Raw genomic sequence first — 15,612 nt, 5'->3', positions numbered from 1 at the left:
GGACGGTGTCTGCTTCACCTTTGTGACTGCTGCACGTAGCACAGCGTAATTTGAAGCAGGGTCTTAGTAAACAGTTCGATAACTGAACTTTTAAAAATACATATGATTTTTCTAATCCTTCTCTGAGAGAGTAGACAGACCTTTTCCCCCACTTTCCAGAACAAATAAATAAGGAAAAGAAATGTCACACCTCGCCCAGGTTGCAGGCATCAAGTGGCTGAAGGGGATGGAGAGACGGTATCAGAAGTCTTGCCTTCTTACATCCCTGGTCTTTGGAGCCAGGCATTAAATCTTACCATCCATACGTTAAGAGCATTCCTTTATTGGTTATAAAACACACGTTCTCAGATATTTGCCATAGGTCCTATCCATAAACGGAATGATCTTATACATATTTCTGCTACCTCTCCTGTAATAAACCCCCTGCCACTGTTCCAACACCAGGAGGTTGGAAACAACTGTGTCATTAATGGACGAGAACAGATCCTAACCAGGGATCCCAGATGAAAGCTTCATTATTTCATTACTAGCCTCCAGGGCGATTTGGTCTCCTAACACTGGAGCACGGGATTCGGGCTGAGAGTCTGAGCCTTGAACTATTAAGAAATGTAAGTAGTCCTTGACACAATTTGGAGCAATTACATTCTATTGTGCCAAGAATTCCGTATTAAAAATCGATTTAATTGTGCGTACTCCATCTGGTCGATATTATGATCTTTTATGGGAAGGAAACACGATTCTGTATTTACCTGATGGTCCGTAGGATAAGCATGTCATTTGGTAGCCCTGAAAAATTAAGGAAACATTGAAAGTGTTTACGAGATTTCCCTTTACTAACTTGTGGGACTCTTGAGCTGTAAGATTCAACGTCTTACATTGTTTGGGATTTTAATGGAAAAGAAAATGTTTCAACTGAAGCAAGAAAATTTCTACGTGCGCATCATATGCTATATTTATTTGCATGTGATATTCCTCTCTTATGCTTTTGACATTCTAATCCCTTTAAACATAACTTAGATGGTCATGTTAGTATGAATTGGTGTTTTTTTATTCAAAAAATCTGGATAATGAAAGGTGAGAGGCTTACTTTTGTCTGCTGGGTCGATTTCAACCATATTTAGCAAAGGACTGTGAGATTTCAGCTTAAAATATTGCAGGGAAATGTTTTTAAAACCAGAGTGATTGCATTTTGTTATGTGGTGTGTTTTTCAAAGGAATTTATATCTTAATCTGAAAAGGAGCCTTAGCTTCCTTCCATGGCATTAGAGGCGTAAGAATGAGATCAGTTTGTTAATAAGTGTTTTTGAACTGCTGACGTGCTTATAGTTGTGAAGTATTTTGTTCCTGTCACAATCTTAAACTGTCAACAGCATGGTTAGTTGCCTTAAATATTGATTTGATTCTGAATCGCCTTAACTTTTTTTTTTTTCAAAAGTCACTGATTTGTTAGGTAGGGTCTACTGTTACTAACTATAACAGTCTGTCAAACACCTATTTGGTAGCAGCCACAGTATCTTTGTCTCTGTGCCCTGATTTCCTCATTTGTGAAATGCAGACCATGCCTATTTGTTAGGGTTGCTAGGAGCTTTAAATGAGATACTGTACTCCATTTAGAAGGTTCTGCTCGAAGGTTCTGTGCAGAGTAGGCATTAAATACACATTAGCTTTTATCATCATCATCAAAAACAACAATGACGGTTCTGTAGTGTGTGGTTTTCTTTCCATTCGTTCATTAAAAATGGAAGTTTGGGAAAGGTGTGGGGAGGAATAAATTAGGAGTTTGGGATTAACAGTACTCTCTATAAAATAGATAATCAGCAAGGACCTACTCTATAGCACAGGGAACTCTACTCAATACTGTGTAATAACCTATATGGGAAAAATATCTAAAAAAGAATAGATACACGTATATGTATAACTGAATCACTTTGCCATACACCGGAAACTAACACAACATTGTAAATCAGCTATACTCCAATATAAAATAAAGTTTTTAAACATGAAGCTTGGGGGGGGGGGCGGGGATTAAGGAAGCTGCCCTGATCACGTAGCAATTCAGTGAATGGAATTGATATAATCTCTGGCTGCACGCATCTCACAAATGGTGGGGTATACAGGTAACAAGGCAACAGAAAGTACCGGAGAGAAATGAACACGGTGAAGTGACAGAGTAACAAGGCCTTCTCCTCTACATAATTCTTGAAAGGAGTGCTTCTTTGTTGTATGGTAGCAGTGTATAAAGGAAAAGTAACTTCCTCTCAGCTGCCTTTATTTCTGCACTAGTAGTCAGTAGCTTCCATGCTTTTCTTTGCATTCATGAAAATACGTAAACATGTGGCATTTTTGTTGTGGTTTTACAAGAAATGGATTCTGTACCCGTTACTCTAACTTTCTTTCTTGTGTTGGTTTGCCTTGAAAAAATCCTTAGAAGTTTTGTAAGTATGTGGTGTTTGCTGCTAGCATTGGGCCTGTCCAGGACTGACCCATAAAGAAAAAACTCTCCAAAGATTTCAGAGACGAACCCAGCCTGTTTATTACCACAGTCTTCATTTAACTCTGGCCACTCAATCCCATATTTATGGGGCAAAAGATACTGGAGGGGGGCTTCCCTGGTGGCGCAGTGGTTGAGAGTCCGCCTGCCGATGCAGGGGACGCGGGTTCGTGCCCGGGTCCGGGAGGATTCCACATGCCGCGGAGCGGCTGGGCCCGTGAGCCATGGCCGCTGAGCCTGTGCTCCGCAACGGGAGAGGCCACGGCAGGGAGAGGCCCGCGTACCGCAAAAAAAAAAAAAAAAAAAAAAAAAAGATACTGGAGGGGAAGTTCCTAGGCTATCTTGCTACTACTGTTATTTTTGTGCTGTTATTATTTTTTCATTTCTGATAATCCTTACCCTATAATAGCATCCTGATTTTTCTCCCTTAATTTGCTGTCTACCTACCTAACGACTTACCTAGTCATTTTGCCTTTTCTTTTGTCAATCTCATACTGTTTCTTTGGCGAACATTCCTTCATTTACATACATACAGATTTTACATTTTAAAAGACAGGATTGCTGCATTTATCCCCTAATGAAGAACTTTAAGGGGTTTCCCCCTATGCTTTTTGTTTTGTTTTGTTTCCCACTGTTAACAGTACTGCAAAACAAGATCTGTTTTTATATACAGGTGATTTTATTTATGAGACATGAACTTCTAAACATAGAATTTCTAGATGAAGTGTATGCTTCTTTTTTATCCTAATGCATACTGCCAGACCGAATTCCAAAAAGACTGTAGCCCTTTGACTTTCAAACAGATATCTTTAATCAGCTCAGACCTGACTGCATATCACTAGATCGTGATGTTGCTGCCACTTTAGTGAGAAACCGAATGGCTAATTTATTTAATTACTCTCTGTAGGGTACTTTTCCACTTCAGTCCTCTACCGTGGGTCTTGGAAGAGCCGAGTAAATTGAGGAAGAGCTCCCCCCATTCCCGGATGAAGCAATCATCCAAGTATGTGGCTGGGAGCTGAGAATCTGAGTGGCAGCAGGTCCAGCTGCCAATGTGGTACAGTGGGGGCTGGGACCCCTAGACAGGAGTCTGTGCAATTAGCCAGGACGGTTACTGCATTTTTGGCAGTGGGGCAGCAGTTAAAGCAAAAAAGAATCTTTTTCCAAGAAGGAAAAGCCATTTAATAAGTTTGGGTCAGTTCGCTCATAACAGCGCTACATTTGAGCAGGAGAAACCCCAGGAGCTTGGCAAACCATCACTACTGGCCAGTATTCCTCCCAGCTCACAAGTCTGAGGCCGTCCGGGCAGAACCTGGCTCTCTGCTTTGACTGTATCCATTTAATAGCATTCCTAGTTAACAGAGTGAAAGCAGAGGACTCTTTGCCCCCTTAATCCAGAAGAGTAAGATTTAGTGTCTGTAGAAGCCGTGGTCCGAGTAACCGCACAGCAGAGGGGGCGGGCAGTCTGTGTGTATCGCGGACCGTGTGCTTGGGCACGCAGCTTGAAACCGTGGTCCTCCAAAAATGACATTGATGTTTATGAATGGCGCAATGCTTTCTTTTTTGTAGATGAATCAACATTTGTATATGACTAACCACTGTGAAAGTCTGATTTTATAGTGTGTCAGGGAGCCATCGTGTACCTGTCCTGTGAATAAATAAAGTAAAAACTCGGTACGTTTTCATAAATATTTTAAAATACAGTGTGTTCTCCTACTTTTTCCATTTCACCTAGGGAAATCTTGCCAAAATAAAATCAAGTTTGAGTCTTTACAGTGTAAGAGAAAACCAGCTCATGGATTTTGAAATGAGAAGATGAATTCTGTTTGTTTTGTTTATTTAGGTTTTAATTTTTTCTCTCCCAAATAAATCTCTCCAATGAAATACACAGGTCTGATCACCTAATGATGGATTATTTGAATGAAGGTTGAAATTGAATTGGAAATGTTGAAAATTAGCTGCCTTATACTTTTCAAAAAGCCGCAGCACCTGCAACTGATAAAAATTAGGACAAACATATCAAAAATCTTTGAAGAAACATGTGGTCCACCCAGTGCCAACTTGGACAGGATCAGAACACTGGCTGCTCAGAGGAAATATCTCAACATTCAACTAATCAAGGGTGTTAATCTGAAGTAAAGATTGAAAATTGTGACATGGTTAGGATTGCTCAGAGCAAAGGTTAATGCTGAGAAAGAGAAGCTTGATTTCTTAGGATCTTTTCCCCTTACTGTGTATTTTCAACAACTAGAATGTCATAGTTATATGAAATTCACTCTCAGTCTTTAAACTGATTTCTCATTAATAATTTATCAAGATCTATTTCTGGTTTAGGGATCTAATTTTGTCAAGGTCTGCATTCACATGCATTGCTACCACGGCCTCTGAAGAGTAAGGCCTGTGGTTCTGTGCATGAGGCGTCAGGCCAGAGAGTAATTACTCGAAAAGAAGCGAAGATTTCTGAATCCTCACCCGCTACACACAGATTTAATCATGGCTTCCTGCAGTCTGTCCCGTGGCGTTATTTTGCTTATAACAAACACGTTACAACATTATTTCGAAGTTTTATCAGGTTGACCTAATGAACCTATTTCTTTCATCCAGGGTTTCTCAATAGTGGCACCCTTGACATCTTGGACCAAATAATTCTTTGCTGTAGGGAACTCGCCTGGGCATTGTAAGATATTTAGCAGAATCTTTGGCCTCTACCCTCTGGTTGCCAACAGCGCCCTCAAAACAGTTTCCAGACGTTGGTCAAGTGTCTCAAAGGCAAAATCAACCCTAGTTGAGAATAACTGCTCGCAACAGTTATCTAAATAAAACATGAACGTGTTTAAAAAGTTCAAAATAGTACGAGAGGTATGAGTGAGTCTCCATTACTACCACCTAGAGAACACTTCTGCTCCCTCAAGATAATGAACAGTTTCTCATGGGTCTTCCGGAAAGTCGCCATGCGTATGAGAGTGTATACACCTGCTCTGCATGATCATGACTACTCAACATATACCTTGGTATTTTTCATGTAATAATATATCAGTGAGAGTTCTGTATTACCATGTCACACACCTATATTGCTCTTTTCAATGTCTACATACTATTTCATCGCTGTGGATGAATTATATCCATTTAACTAGCTACCGATATCCGTGCAGGTTCTAATTTCTTATCCTTCCAGATAATGCCATGGTAACATCCTTGTATTTTTATGTTGAATACTATGTGATTATAGCTATAGGATATAGAGTATGTTCCTAAAAGTTGGAATTGCTGGGTCAAAGGAAAAATATATTAAACATATTTGTGGACAATGCTATATTACCATCTGGGTATAAGGGTAGCTGATTTCTCTGGTTATCAAGCTTTTAAATCTTTGCCCGTTTGTTGGGTGAAAAATGATATCCCGGGCTTCCCTGGTGGTGCAGTGGTTGGGGGTCCGCCTGCCGATGCAGGGGACGTGGGTTTGTGCCCTGGTCCGGGAGGATCCCACATGCCGCGGAGCGGCTGGGCCCGTGAGCCATGGCCGCTGGGCCTGCGCGTCCGGAGCCTGTGCTCCGCAGAGGGAGAGGCCACAGCAGTGAGAGGCCCACACACCGCAAAAAAAAAAAAATGATATCCCTTTGTGTGTGTGTTTCATAAAAAGTGAGATTTCCTACATTTATAAGTGGTTTTGTGTCCTGTGATCACACTGCCTGTATATTCTTTCCCTGTTTTCCTAACAGCTTGTTGGCATTTTCTTTCTTATTTGTAGGAACTCTTTATATAGTAAGGAAATTAGATCTTCACAGACGTTACAAATATATGTGTACTGTTTATTCATCTTCTTTCAACTTTATTAATATTTTTTGCTATAGAAATGAATTGTTTCAAATTTATTCCTCTTTTTGTTTGATTTCTGAGTTTGTCATACAGAGAGTCAGTTTCACATACAAAAAATAACTTTATTTTCCTGTTTTTTCCTAATGCTTTGAGTTAGTTTTTTATGGTTAAGTGTTCAAGCCATCTGTGATTAGTTTGAGTATATGGAGTGAGACCACAATACTCTACAGGTATAACTTTTCCTATACAGAATGGTAATTTATTATATGTTAAAGGGTATTTCAACAGAGTGAGATAAAGGTGGTTTATTAACCCAGTGCTGTTGACATAATTGCCTCACATTTGGGTACAAGATAAAGAAGCTGGTTCCATACTTGGTGCTTGCAGGGAAGCAGTGGAGGGCCACTGCAGCTCCATGAGGAAAGGCAGTGACCTCAGAATGGCAGGCGAGGGCCTTGCCCACTGTAGGGCTTTGTAAGTTAGGGTCCTGAATTCAATCTTATTCGAATAGTGTTTCTTTTTCACATTGCTCTTGTACTTAGCATATATTTGGGGGTTTATATTTTTATCCATTCAGCATTTTTAAATGTATTATTAATATAACACATATTTGGTATTACTTCTGTCATCATATTTCATGTTATGTTTTCAACTCTTGATGTTTCCTTGGTTTCTACCTTTTGCTGAAATTCTCGTCATGCTTTATTTCCCTAAGGACTTGTGAACATCCACTGCTGACTTCTGGTGTTGTCTACTGTGCCCGAGAAACATGAAGCCAAACTTGACTTTTCCCCTCGTAGGCTAATTGCTTTTTCTGCCTGAATATATTAAAAAACTGATCCTATAAAATTTTAAAACTCATTAATTCATGTATCAGGGTTTGTGTGGTTGTTGATCTTTTGGTGGCCTTTGTTTTGTTTCCTGGAGACAACAGGTGTCTTCTCTATTTATTGGCTGATTAAGGTTTTAGAATATTTCAGGAATTTTTCTTCTATTATATCTTCGAACATTTGTTTCCATGCTTTTTTTTATACCTTTTTAAAAATAAATTTATTTTATTTATTTATTTTTGGTTGCGTTGGGTCTTCGCTGCTGCGTGCGGGCTTTCTCTAGTTGCAGCGAGCGGGATCCTCTCACTGTCATGGCCTCCCCCATTGCAGAGCACTGTCTCTAGGTGCGCGAGCTCAGTAGTTGTGGCTCACGGACTCCAGAGTGCGGGCTCAGCAGCTGTGGCGCATGGGCTTAGCTGCTCTGTGGCGTGTGGGGTCCTCCCGGACCAGGGCTCGAACCCGTGTCCCCTGCATTGGCAGGCGGACTCCCAACCACTGTGCCACCAGGGAAGCCCTCTCCTTTGTGTTTTTTTTTTAAGGTACACCTTTTGGGGTTTTTGTTGTTGTTGTTATCTTTGGAAAGCAGTCAGTTTCTCTTAAATTCAGTGTTAACTTTTGTTCATTGCTCAGTTTTCTCGAGCCTGCCCTACCCTACCCTGACTGCTTTCAGCAGTGTCCATTCTGGGTTTTATTTCCATGGCCTTAATCTGTCACATCGACCTTTCCTTATCTGTTTCCTTCTTTGATATCTTACACATCTCATTTTAGCTCTTGTTTCAGTGAAAGACCACATATTCTTCAGCTCTTTTCGCCTCGTCAGGAGCATTCAAAATATTTTTCTGTGCTTTGACCTGGTTCTTTCTGTGGAGATTGTTTCATATTATTATCATTTATTTATATGTCACATTCTTCTGTTTGTATTTTTTCTTTGTTATTTTTTGATGATGTCTAGGGGAGGGGGCTTCACAGTTTTTTCAGAACGCTTTCTCATCAGTGTCTGTCTCTTCCGCACTGGTCACCTGTCACTCTGTAGTAATGACCACCTCCCTCGCCACCATTTCTTCTCCTCAGGTGAGTCGGAGACCTGCATGCCTCACAGGGAATCTCTGTGCATCACAGGTTTCCTGTTAGGTGAAGTTGCATTTCTTTCTTTTCACTTTGCCTCGATTGGTATCAGCTGAGTTGATTGCGCTCTTTGCTCAGTCCTGTGCCCTGCCATTCTCCTCAGTCACCTCTGGGGGGAAAAGGCATCTGTGTGCGCATTGCCCTTGAACTGCGGTTTGCCTGCTGTGTTGAATTGGACCAGGGACCTCAGCCATGACGCATACCTACCTCTGTATCTCACCCTCTGAATAAGTGCTGATTCAGCTCTTTCTGGGGTGGTTCCACCTCTTTGTTGGAAACCTTTTCCCTCGGAAGGTTTTGTCTTTTATTGACATCCTCCCTTGATTTGATCCTACTTCATCATATTTTTCAGCCTCTATTCTATGTCATTTGTAGTTTTAATTAAGGCTATCGCATAATTTCCTTGAAAATAACTTCTCTATTTTCAATTGTTTTCCTGCTTTCTGTTGATATTAGGGAGGGGAGGACAGTAAAAATAGTACTACTCTACCTTCAGCAAAAGGCACTACATTAACTGAATTAAGCAATAAAATAGTTGTGTTCAGTAGATATTTATCAATGTTCTCTGTATTGTTTGAATAGAAAAGTATAACACAATCTTGGGAAAATTAGATTAAGACCCTTGAAGCACTTTGTCAGTATGCTTGAATCAGGTGTGGACCTGGACTGTCATTGCACTAAAAGTTTGGTTGGAGTACTGATTGCCGAGACCTCATGTGATAGGGAGGCCGTGCAAATAAAATTGTTGTTTGGGGGATGGCTAATATTTGAAGAGGTGTGGTAACAGCATTCTGAGTGCAGAACAGAGCACAAACTTCTGATTCTTAGTTCTCCACCAGTATTTCTTCACTGAGAATAGCCAGGCCTCATGGGGACCTCTGGGGAGGTAGTTGACATGAAGAGTACATAGGAGTGAGGAAGGGTTTTTGAAGGTCAGCAAGCTTATCCTAGATTTCGGAGGGATCCCTGGTAGTCCTTTGAATGAGGGAGTGAGATGATGAAAAGCTGTGCTAAGAAAACTCTATCTGGCGGTTGAATTGAGGTATTTCGTTCGATCCCACTGGGACATGGTGAGTGAGTCCCTGTTTGTACCGCGCATCCTACTGGGTACAGTTGTGCAAATCTGGGAACAATTCCTGGCTCAGGAAACTTAGTCTGGGGGAGCCAAGAAACTGACTTAGAAAAATCTGACTTAGTAAAATGTCAGTAGCAGAGTTAATCTCAACCCAGATGATTATGGGGTGGCTGTTCTGTGTTGCCAGAGTCCTTCCACTGTAGTAATGGATTCAGTCTGTCATGCTATTACACCACTAAGGTGGATTCTGTGATTAGCATGGGGTACATTAAAGACTACCCCACATCACCGGGATCCTGCTGTATCATATAAATGCAGCTGAATTTTAAACAGCGGCGTTTTGTATCCCATATTTCTGTATTTACTTTTTTCTAAATCAGGTTTCCATTCAGCCTCCTTATGGCTCGCCCATCTTCCGCTTCACTCTCACCACCTCCATATCTTCTCCTAATTATACCTGGTAATGGTTCCTTCTCTAAGATAATTTTTTTTTCTTTTATAAATTTATTTATTTAATTTATTTATTTTTGGCTGTGTTGGGTCTTCGTTGCTGCACACGGGCTTTCTCTAGTTGCGGTGCACGGGCTTCTCATTGTGTTGGCTTCTCTTGTTGCGGAGCACAGGCTCTAGGCGCGCGGGCTTCAGTAGCTGTGGCACACGGGCTCGGTAGTTGTGGCGCACGGGCTTAGTTGCTCCGCGGCATGTGGGATCTTCCCGGACCAGGGCTCGAAGCCGTGTCCCCCTGCATTGACAGCAGATTCTTAACCACTGCACCACCAGGGAAGTCCCGATAATTTTTTTTTTTGTCGTTCATGTCCCTGGCACTTTGCTCTGCAGTTGTTTTTATGTCAGTCTTGCCTAATCAATTAGAATTATGGTCTACTTGAAGATATAATCTGTACTTAATTTATTTATACATCCCATGTTACTCCAAAAGATGATTTGAGCATGTTGCCCTTTGCTGAGGTGGTGGACATTTGATTAAGGAGGGTCAGTATTTTATGAGCTAAGAACACACATGACCAACAGAGGAGTTTCTGTGGTTTTTTATTTATTTTTATCTATTTGAAAGTCCTACAAAGATAAATCATATTTATCGAGTCAACTTTATAGGAGAAAGAACATGAAGTTGAGACCCTTCCAGTATTGAGAAAGTGTTGACACAAAACATATTAGATGTAAATTAAACATAAACTGCTTTTCTGTAAATATGTACGTGCTACCTCTTAAAGTCGGTGTACGCCTTAAATTTTCGTTAAAATATTGGTATTTGTGATACTGGGAATCTGTATTTTGTGAAAGAGCCGCGGCTGCAATCCTCTGGTGCTTTATCTCGCAGCAGCTGTGTCCAGCTGGTGGTCCACATTCCCCACCACGCCTTCGGTGAATGGAAGCATTTAGGTCCATATTGATACAAAACTTCATGAACTTTTTTCTCTTTCAGCTTTGGTTCGCCTTCGTTAATGGATTTTCTGGGCAGATTTTATTTGAACGTTGGTGCATTGGCTTGTACAACGTGGTAAGCATTCTCCACTTCTCTCTGATGGCGTGCAGAGCTAAACTGTTTGTGTCTGGGAAGTGCATCTAAGTCCCTCATCTGCCTCCGTGGCAGGCAGCACAAATACATCTTTAGGGCCTTTGTTGCTGCCCCACATCCTGCAGAAGCCCAAACTCTCCACACATGGTTTCAATCATAGCAGATCATTCTTGAATAACCCCATGAAATTATTAACCCATATATCTTGAAAATAGACCCTTGTTACCTCCTGACTAAATGCCCGGGCAACATTTCCATGTTTTTAGCTCAAGAAAAAAATTTCTGAGCTACGTCTAAACTCATTCCACTCCATGATTTTATTTCTGAATTCTTAAACCTATGCGAATATACAACGTGTAACCTGGTGTCCTTTTTGTCCTTCTTAAAAGCGTATCTGTCCTTGTGGAAGAATGTTTCCTCCCACAGTTAGTGCTAAAATAATGAATTCTGACTTCCAGCTCCCATGGTGAATGGTAATCAGCTTATTTGGTATTTTTCATGATTTTAGAGCTCTGTTTTCATTACTCGACTGTAATGAATTCGAAAGCTAGACATAAATATAAACTATAGACTAAGATGACTGTGTAGCTACTCAGTCTTTTTTTACTGGCAAGGGGTATAGCTTGGTGCTGTAGAGACCCGAGTACGCCACATTTCTGGAGTTGCACTTTCACCACTGCTTTGGACCCTAACTCTGACATTCTCTGCCCTGGGGGAGTTTATACTCTGAAGCAGCCATCATAGGTAGACATAGATGGAAGTTACCAGACATACAATGAGATAAATCGTGGTGCTGTAAGTATTTACAATTTGTATATACATTCGTGGCTGGCTATTCAAATCATCCATTCTCAGACTCCTCCCCCCCACACACACCCTTTTTTAGTAGCTGCTGTGCTAGGTGTTATGTATAACATGCTGCATACAACACGCTGCTTCAGCCCTGTAGAGCTCGATGGGTTCAGAGGGTCACACGTGTAGACTAAGATGCCGCTGAACCATGTTCAGATCTTGGGTTTAGGCAGCATTCCGAAGATGGTAAGTGTGTTACTCACTGCAAAGTACACTAGTACATTTGTTGCTAATAATTATGCCCCCAAAGACAAAACTGACAGGTGATGAGAGCAGGGCTGAATTGATGGCCGCGTATCACCTATGCTTGAAAAGCTACTCTGACCCCCTACCACATGGAAAGGGGCTCCAGGGCCTCCCCTTGGACAGATGGTTAACTTTGCAGGACTTAAAAGTGTCTTGAGTAGGTTAAAGTTATGTGACCGTTTAGGGGGAAATATACTGACTGCTCCGTAGTGATTTAGTGTTGGGAGTGGCCAACCCAGGCCCACATACGTACTTGTAACTAGAAGGCTGGGACCTAGGAGGCTATGTTTAGTGCTAAGGACTGAAATACATGTCACTGGTTACACAATAAATGGATCTTAGCCCTCTTCTCATGCTCAGGCAGGAGTGCTAGGTTCTTTCCTTAGCACCCTGCAGTCTTGGGCAGTTCAGATTCATCCAACAAACTCGTATGGAGTGGCTATTACACATCAGATGCCCATAGGCTATAGGATGATGGTGGTCAAGATATGGTCCCCAGACCACTTGCAGGAGAAGCACCAGGATTTCTCTGAAGATGCAGATTTCCCAAACATCATCCTAACTTAACGAAGAGTTTCTCAGAGGTACTGAGAAGCAAAACAAAAATTTAAATAAAACTTTCTAGCAGTGGTTACCCACATTAAAGTTTAAGACCCACGATGACCTCTGATCCCTAGGGTTGGGGATATGTTTTATCCCCTTTGTATCCTCCAGATGAGGGACGATACGGCAGCAGAGAAGTGAATTCCCAAGTGAAATGGCCCTGTGACCACGGGTCCACGGTACCAGTGTGGCAGACGGTCACCAGGGAGCGGTGGCAGAGTTGGGACAGTCAGATCCAGTGGGGTCAGAGGGTCATTGGCCTCCACAGTCAATCACTGGAAGGACCAAAGCTTTTGAGGACTTGGAAGTCTGCCCCCATAACAATTGTCTTGGTAACTTTTGTTTGAAATAAATAGAAACTTAGAGAAGAGTTGCAAGAAAGAGTACAGAGAACGGTATACCCAGACTCATCAATTATTGGCATTTTGCCTACCACATGCGTCTCTCTAAAGACACGCACACATGTGCTTACGTAGGCTCGTGTGCACATACACTCCAACACGTATATTTCTGAGCCAGCTGGGAGTCAGTTAAGACATAATGCCCATACTGTTCATCCTTTAGTGCATAGCTGGACCATTCTCTTCCATAACCACAGTATAATGATCAAAATCATACAGTGTAACATGGATACAGTACTACTGTCTAAGCCCTACTACCCCGTATTCCAATTTTGTGGTTACTCCTCTGTTTAGCCTTTGCTTCCACTCCAGGTCCCTCCGCAGTTTGTGACATCTGAGACATTGCTACTGACCCCTCTTCTGGGCTGGAGTCTCCCTTGCCATTTTCTTTTTTTTTTTTTAACATCTTTATTAGAGTAGAATTGCTTTACAATGGTGTGTTAGTTTCTGCTTTATAACAAAGTGAATCACTTATATCCGTTGCCATTTTCTGCAAGCAGTATTGCTTTTTTCCTTTTCGGTACTTAACGCTTCATGTTTGATTCCCCAAGCCAGCTAAAGTAGAAAGTCATCGTTTCTCAGTCTCATTCTCAGAGCAGATTACATAGCATTGAAACTCCTCCATCTCCCAAGGTCGTGAATCAATGCCATCCTATTAGATGCTCATTATATCCGTAGTCCAATTTCTACATCATTTTAGGTTATGAGCAGAATGAGACTAAAGAGGCTACCAGTGACAAAAGCTACCATGATCAGATGGATGTTAGCTACATGTTATCCACTTTTTAGTGAAGAGATAACTCTTTTGAGCACTGTTTCAGAAAATATCTCCTCCTTAATTTTCAAGCCAGCAGAATTTGAAGAAAACTGAGCCAGTCTTACTTATAAACATAAATATAAAAATTGTAAATAAGGTATCAGCAAATAGAATTCAACGATGAATCAAAAGAATAAAATATTTGACAAAGGATTTATTTCAGGAATACAGGAGGCTCAAAACTTTTAAATGTTTCTAAGTATCACTGTATCAGCCAAAAAAAGAAAAATGTGATCCCATCCGTAGATGGTGCAAAAGTCTTTGAGTCAATTCAGCTGCCCGTTCCAAAATAAGGACCCTAAATAATATAGGAAAGAAATAAGTCAATTAACTATAAGGCAGGCTGTTTATTAAAAAAACCAGCAGCATATTGCCGTAAATGGTAAAATGCTAAAATGATTTCATTTTAAATAAGAAATTAGTCAGGGATTCCTGCCATCACTCTATAATTCAGCATTGTTTTGGAATTTTCAGCAACTACCAAGAAAATTAAATAACTATTACAAATACTAGGAAAAAGTGAAATATTTCTGTGCTTATACAAATATATGCACCAAAAATGGCCATGTTAAATATGTTCATATATGACTGTACATCTAAAAAACCCAAAACATACCAGTAAAGAAATACTAGGATTATAAGAAAATTTGATAAGGTGGCCAGATTCATAATAAATATATAAAAACCCATAGTTGTTTTCCGTCCTGGCAATCACTAGCTTTTTTTGTTTTTTAATTCTAACAATGAGCGCTTAGAAATGCAAGGAGAATAGTAATTCCTTTCAAAATAGCAATTAGAATTATACATTTCATAGGAACAATTTTTATAGTACTTCCATGAAAAACACCCCAAATCTTACCTAAGTATATGCAACAAGATTTAACCAAATGGAAAGTCGTACTATTTCCTTGTATGGGAAGACTTAGTATCATAAAAAACTTAGTATCAACCCTTCCAAAATTAGTATATAAATTTATGTGATTCCATATAGAATCCCAGCGGATGATTGTTTCGGGGGTGGGGGGAGAAGGGAATTGCGTAAAATGATAGTAAGGTATGAATGGAATTAACAGGCATCTAAGAATAAATATGCAAAGCATGTTCAAAAAAGACCAATCAGAAAGGTAGACTTATCTGAACATCTGACTATACTATAAAGCTACCATAACCACGTCAATGTGATACTGACAGAGAACTGGACAAATAAGTCAGGGAACTTAGCGCTAAAGTTGGTGGTCCAGGGAAATGAACATTTTTTCAAAGTAAGAGTCAAAACTTAGGTTGATACTAATTTTTCAAGCTGGAGAGTATTAAATAGAATATAACAAGCATTGCTGACAGGGAAGCAGGGAGAAGATTGCTGTCCTTTCTGAAGGGAGAGATAAACAATGGGAACCTTTTCTGAAAGCAGCAAGGAGCATCCTCTAAAGTTTAAAATACATGGATTTTTTTGCCCTTACAGACCTGCTTTTGGGAACCTTTCGCATAGAAATAAAAGATAAAGGATAGATGTTACAATGTGTTCTAGGTGTTTATTACATGATGTTTGTGGCAGTGAAGAACTAGAAATAACATGAATGCCTGTCCATAGGTGATGGTTGAAAAACTATGATCCATCCACACTGTGAAATATTATGTGAGCACGAAAAAGGCTGCTTCGGGGTCAAACCCAGGGTACTTGGGGACTTCCCGTGGTGTATTGTTTAATGAGAAAAATAAGATGAAGAAAATGTGTTTGATGTCTTGCTTCTGTAAAACAAATAATGATCCCGAGCAGTGTGTGTGTAGAGGGGGAAGGGGTATGCTACAAGCTGGGTGG

General features: G+C 40.6%; 1 protein-coding gene across 2 annotated transcripts in view; it reads left to right on the top strand.

The window, feature by feature from the left end:
- The window catches only part of ATP8A2 (ATPase phospholipid transporting 8A2), a 526,913-nt gene that overhangs the window by 361,699 nt on the left and 149,602 nt on the right, over positions 1–15,612 (top strand). For both annotated transcript variants that reach the window (XM_067713702.1, XM_067713701.1), the window contains exon 28: positions 10,782–10,856. In XM_067713702.1, coding sequence (XP_067569803.1) covers positions 10,782–10,856 — 75 coding nt within the window. The remainder of the gene's footprint in view (positions 1–10,781; positions 10,857–15,612) is intronic.

The sequence above is a fragment of the Pseudorca crassidens genome, chromosome 18 (assembly GCF_039906515.1).
Source record: "Pseudorca crassidens isolate mPseCra1 chromosome 18, mPseCra1.hap1, whole genome shotgun sequence".
Classification (NCBI taxonomy): Eukaryota; Metazoa; Chordata; class Mammalia; order Artiodactyla; family Delphinidae; genus Pseudorca; species Pseudorca crassidens.
This window is presented reverse-complemented; position numbering and strand designations above follow the sequence as displayed.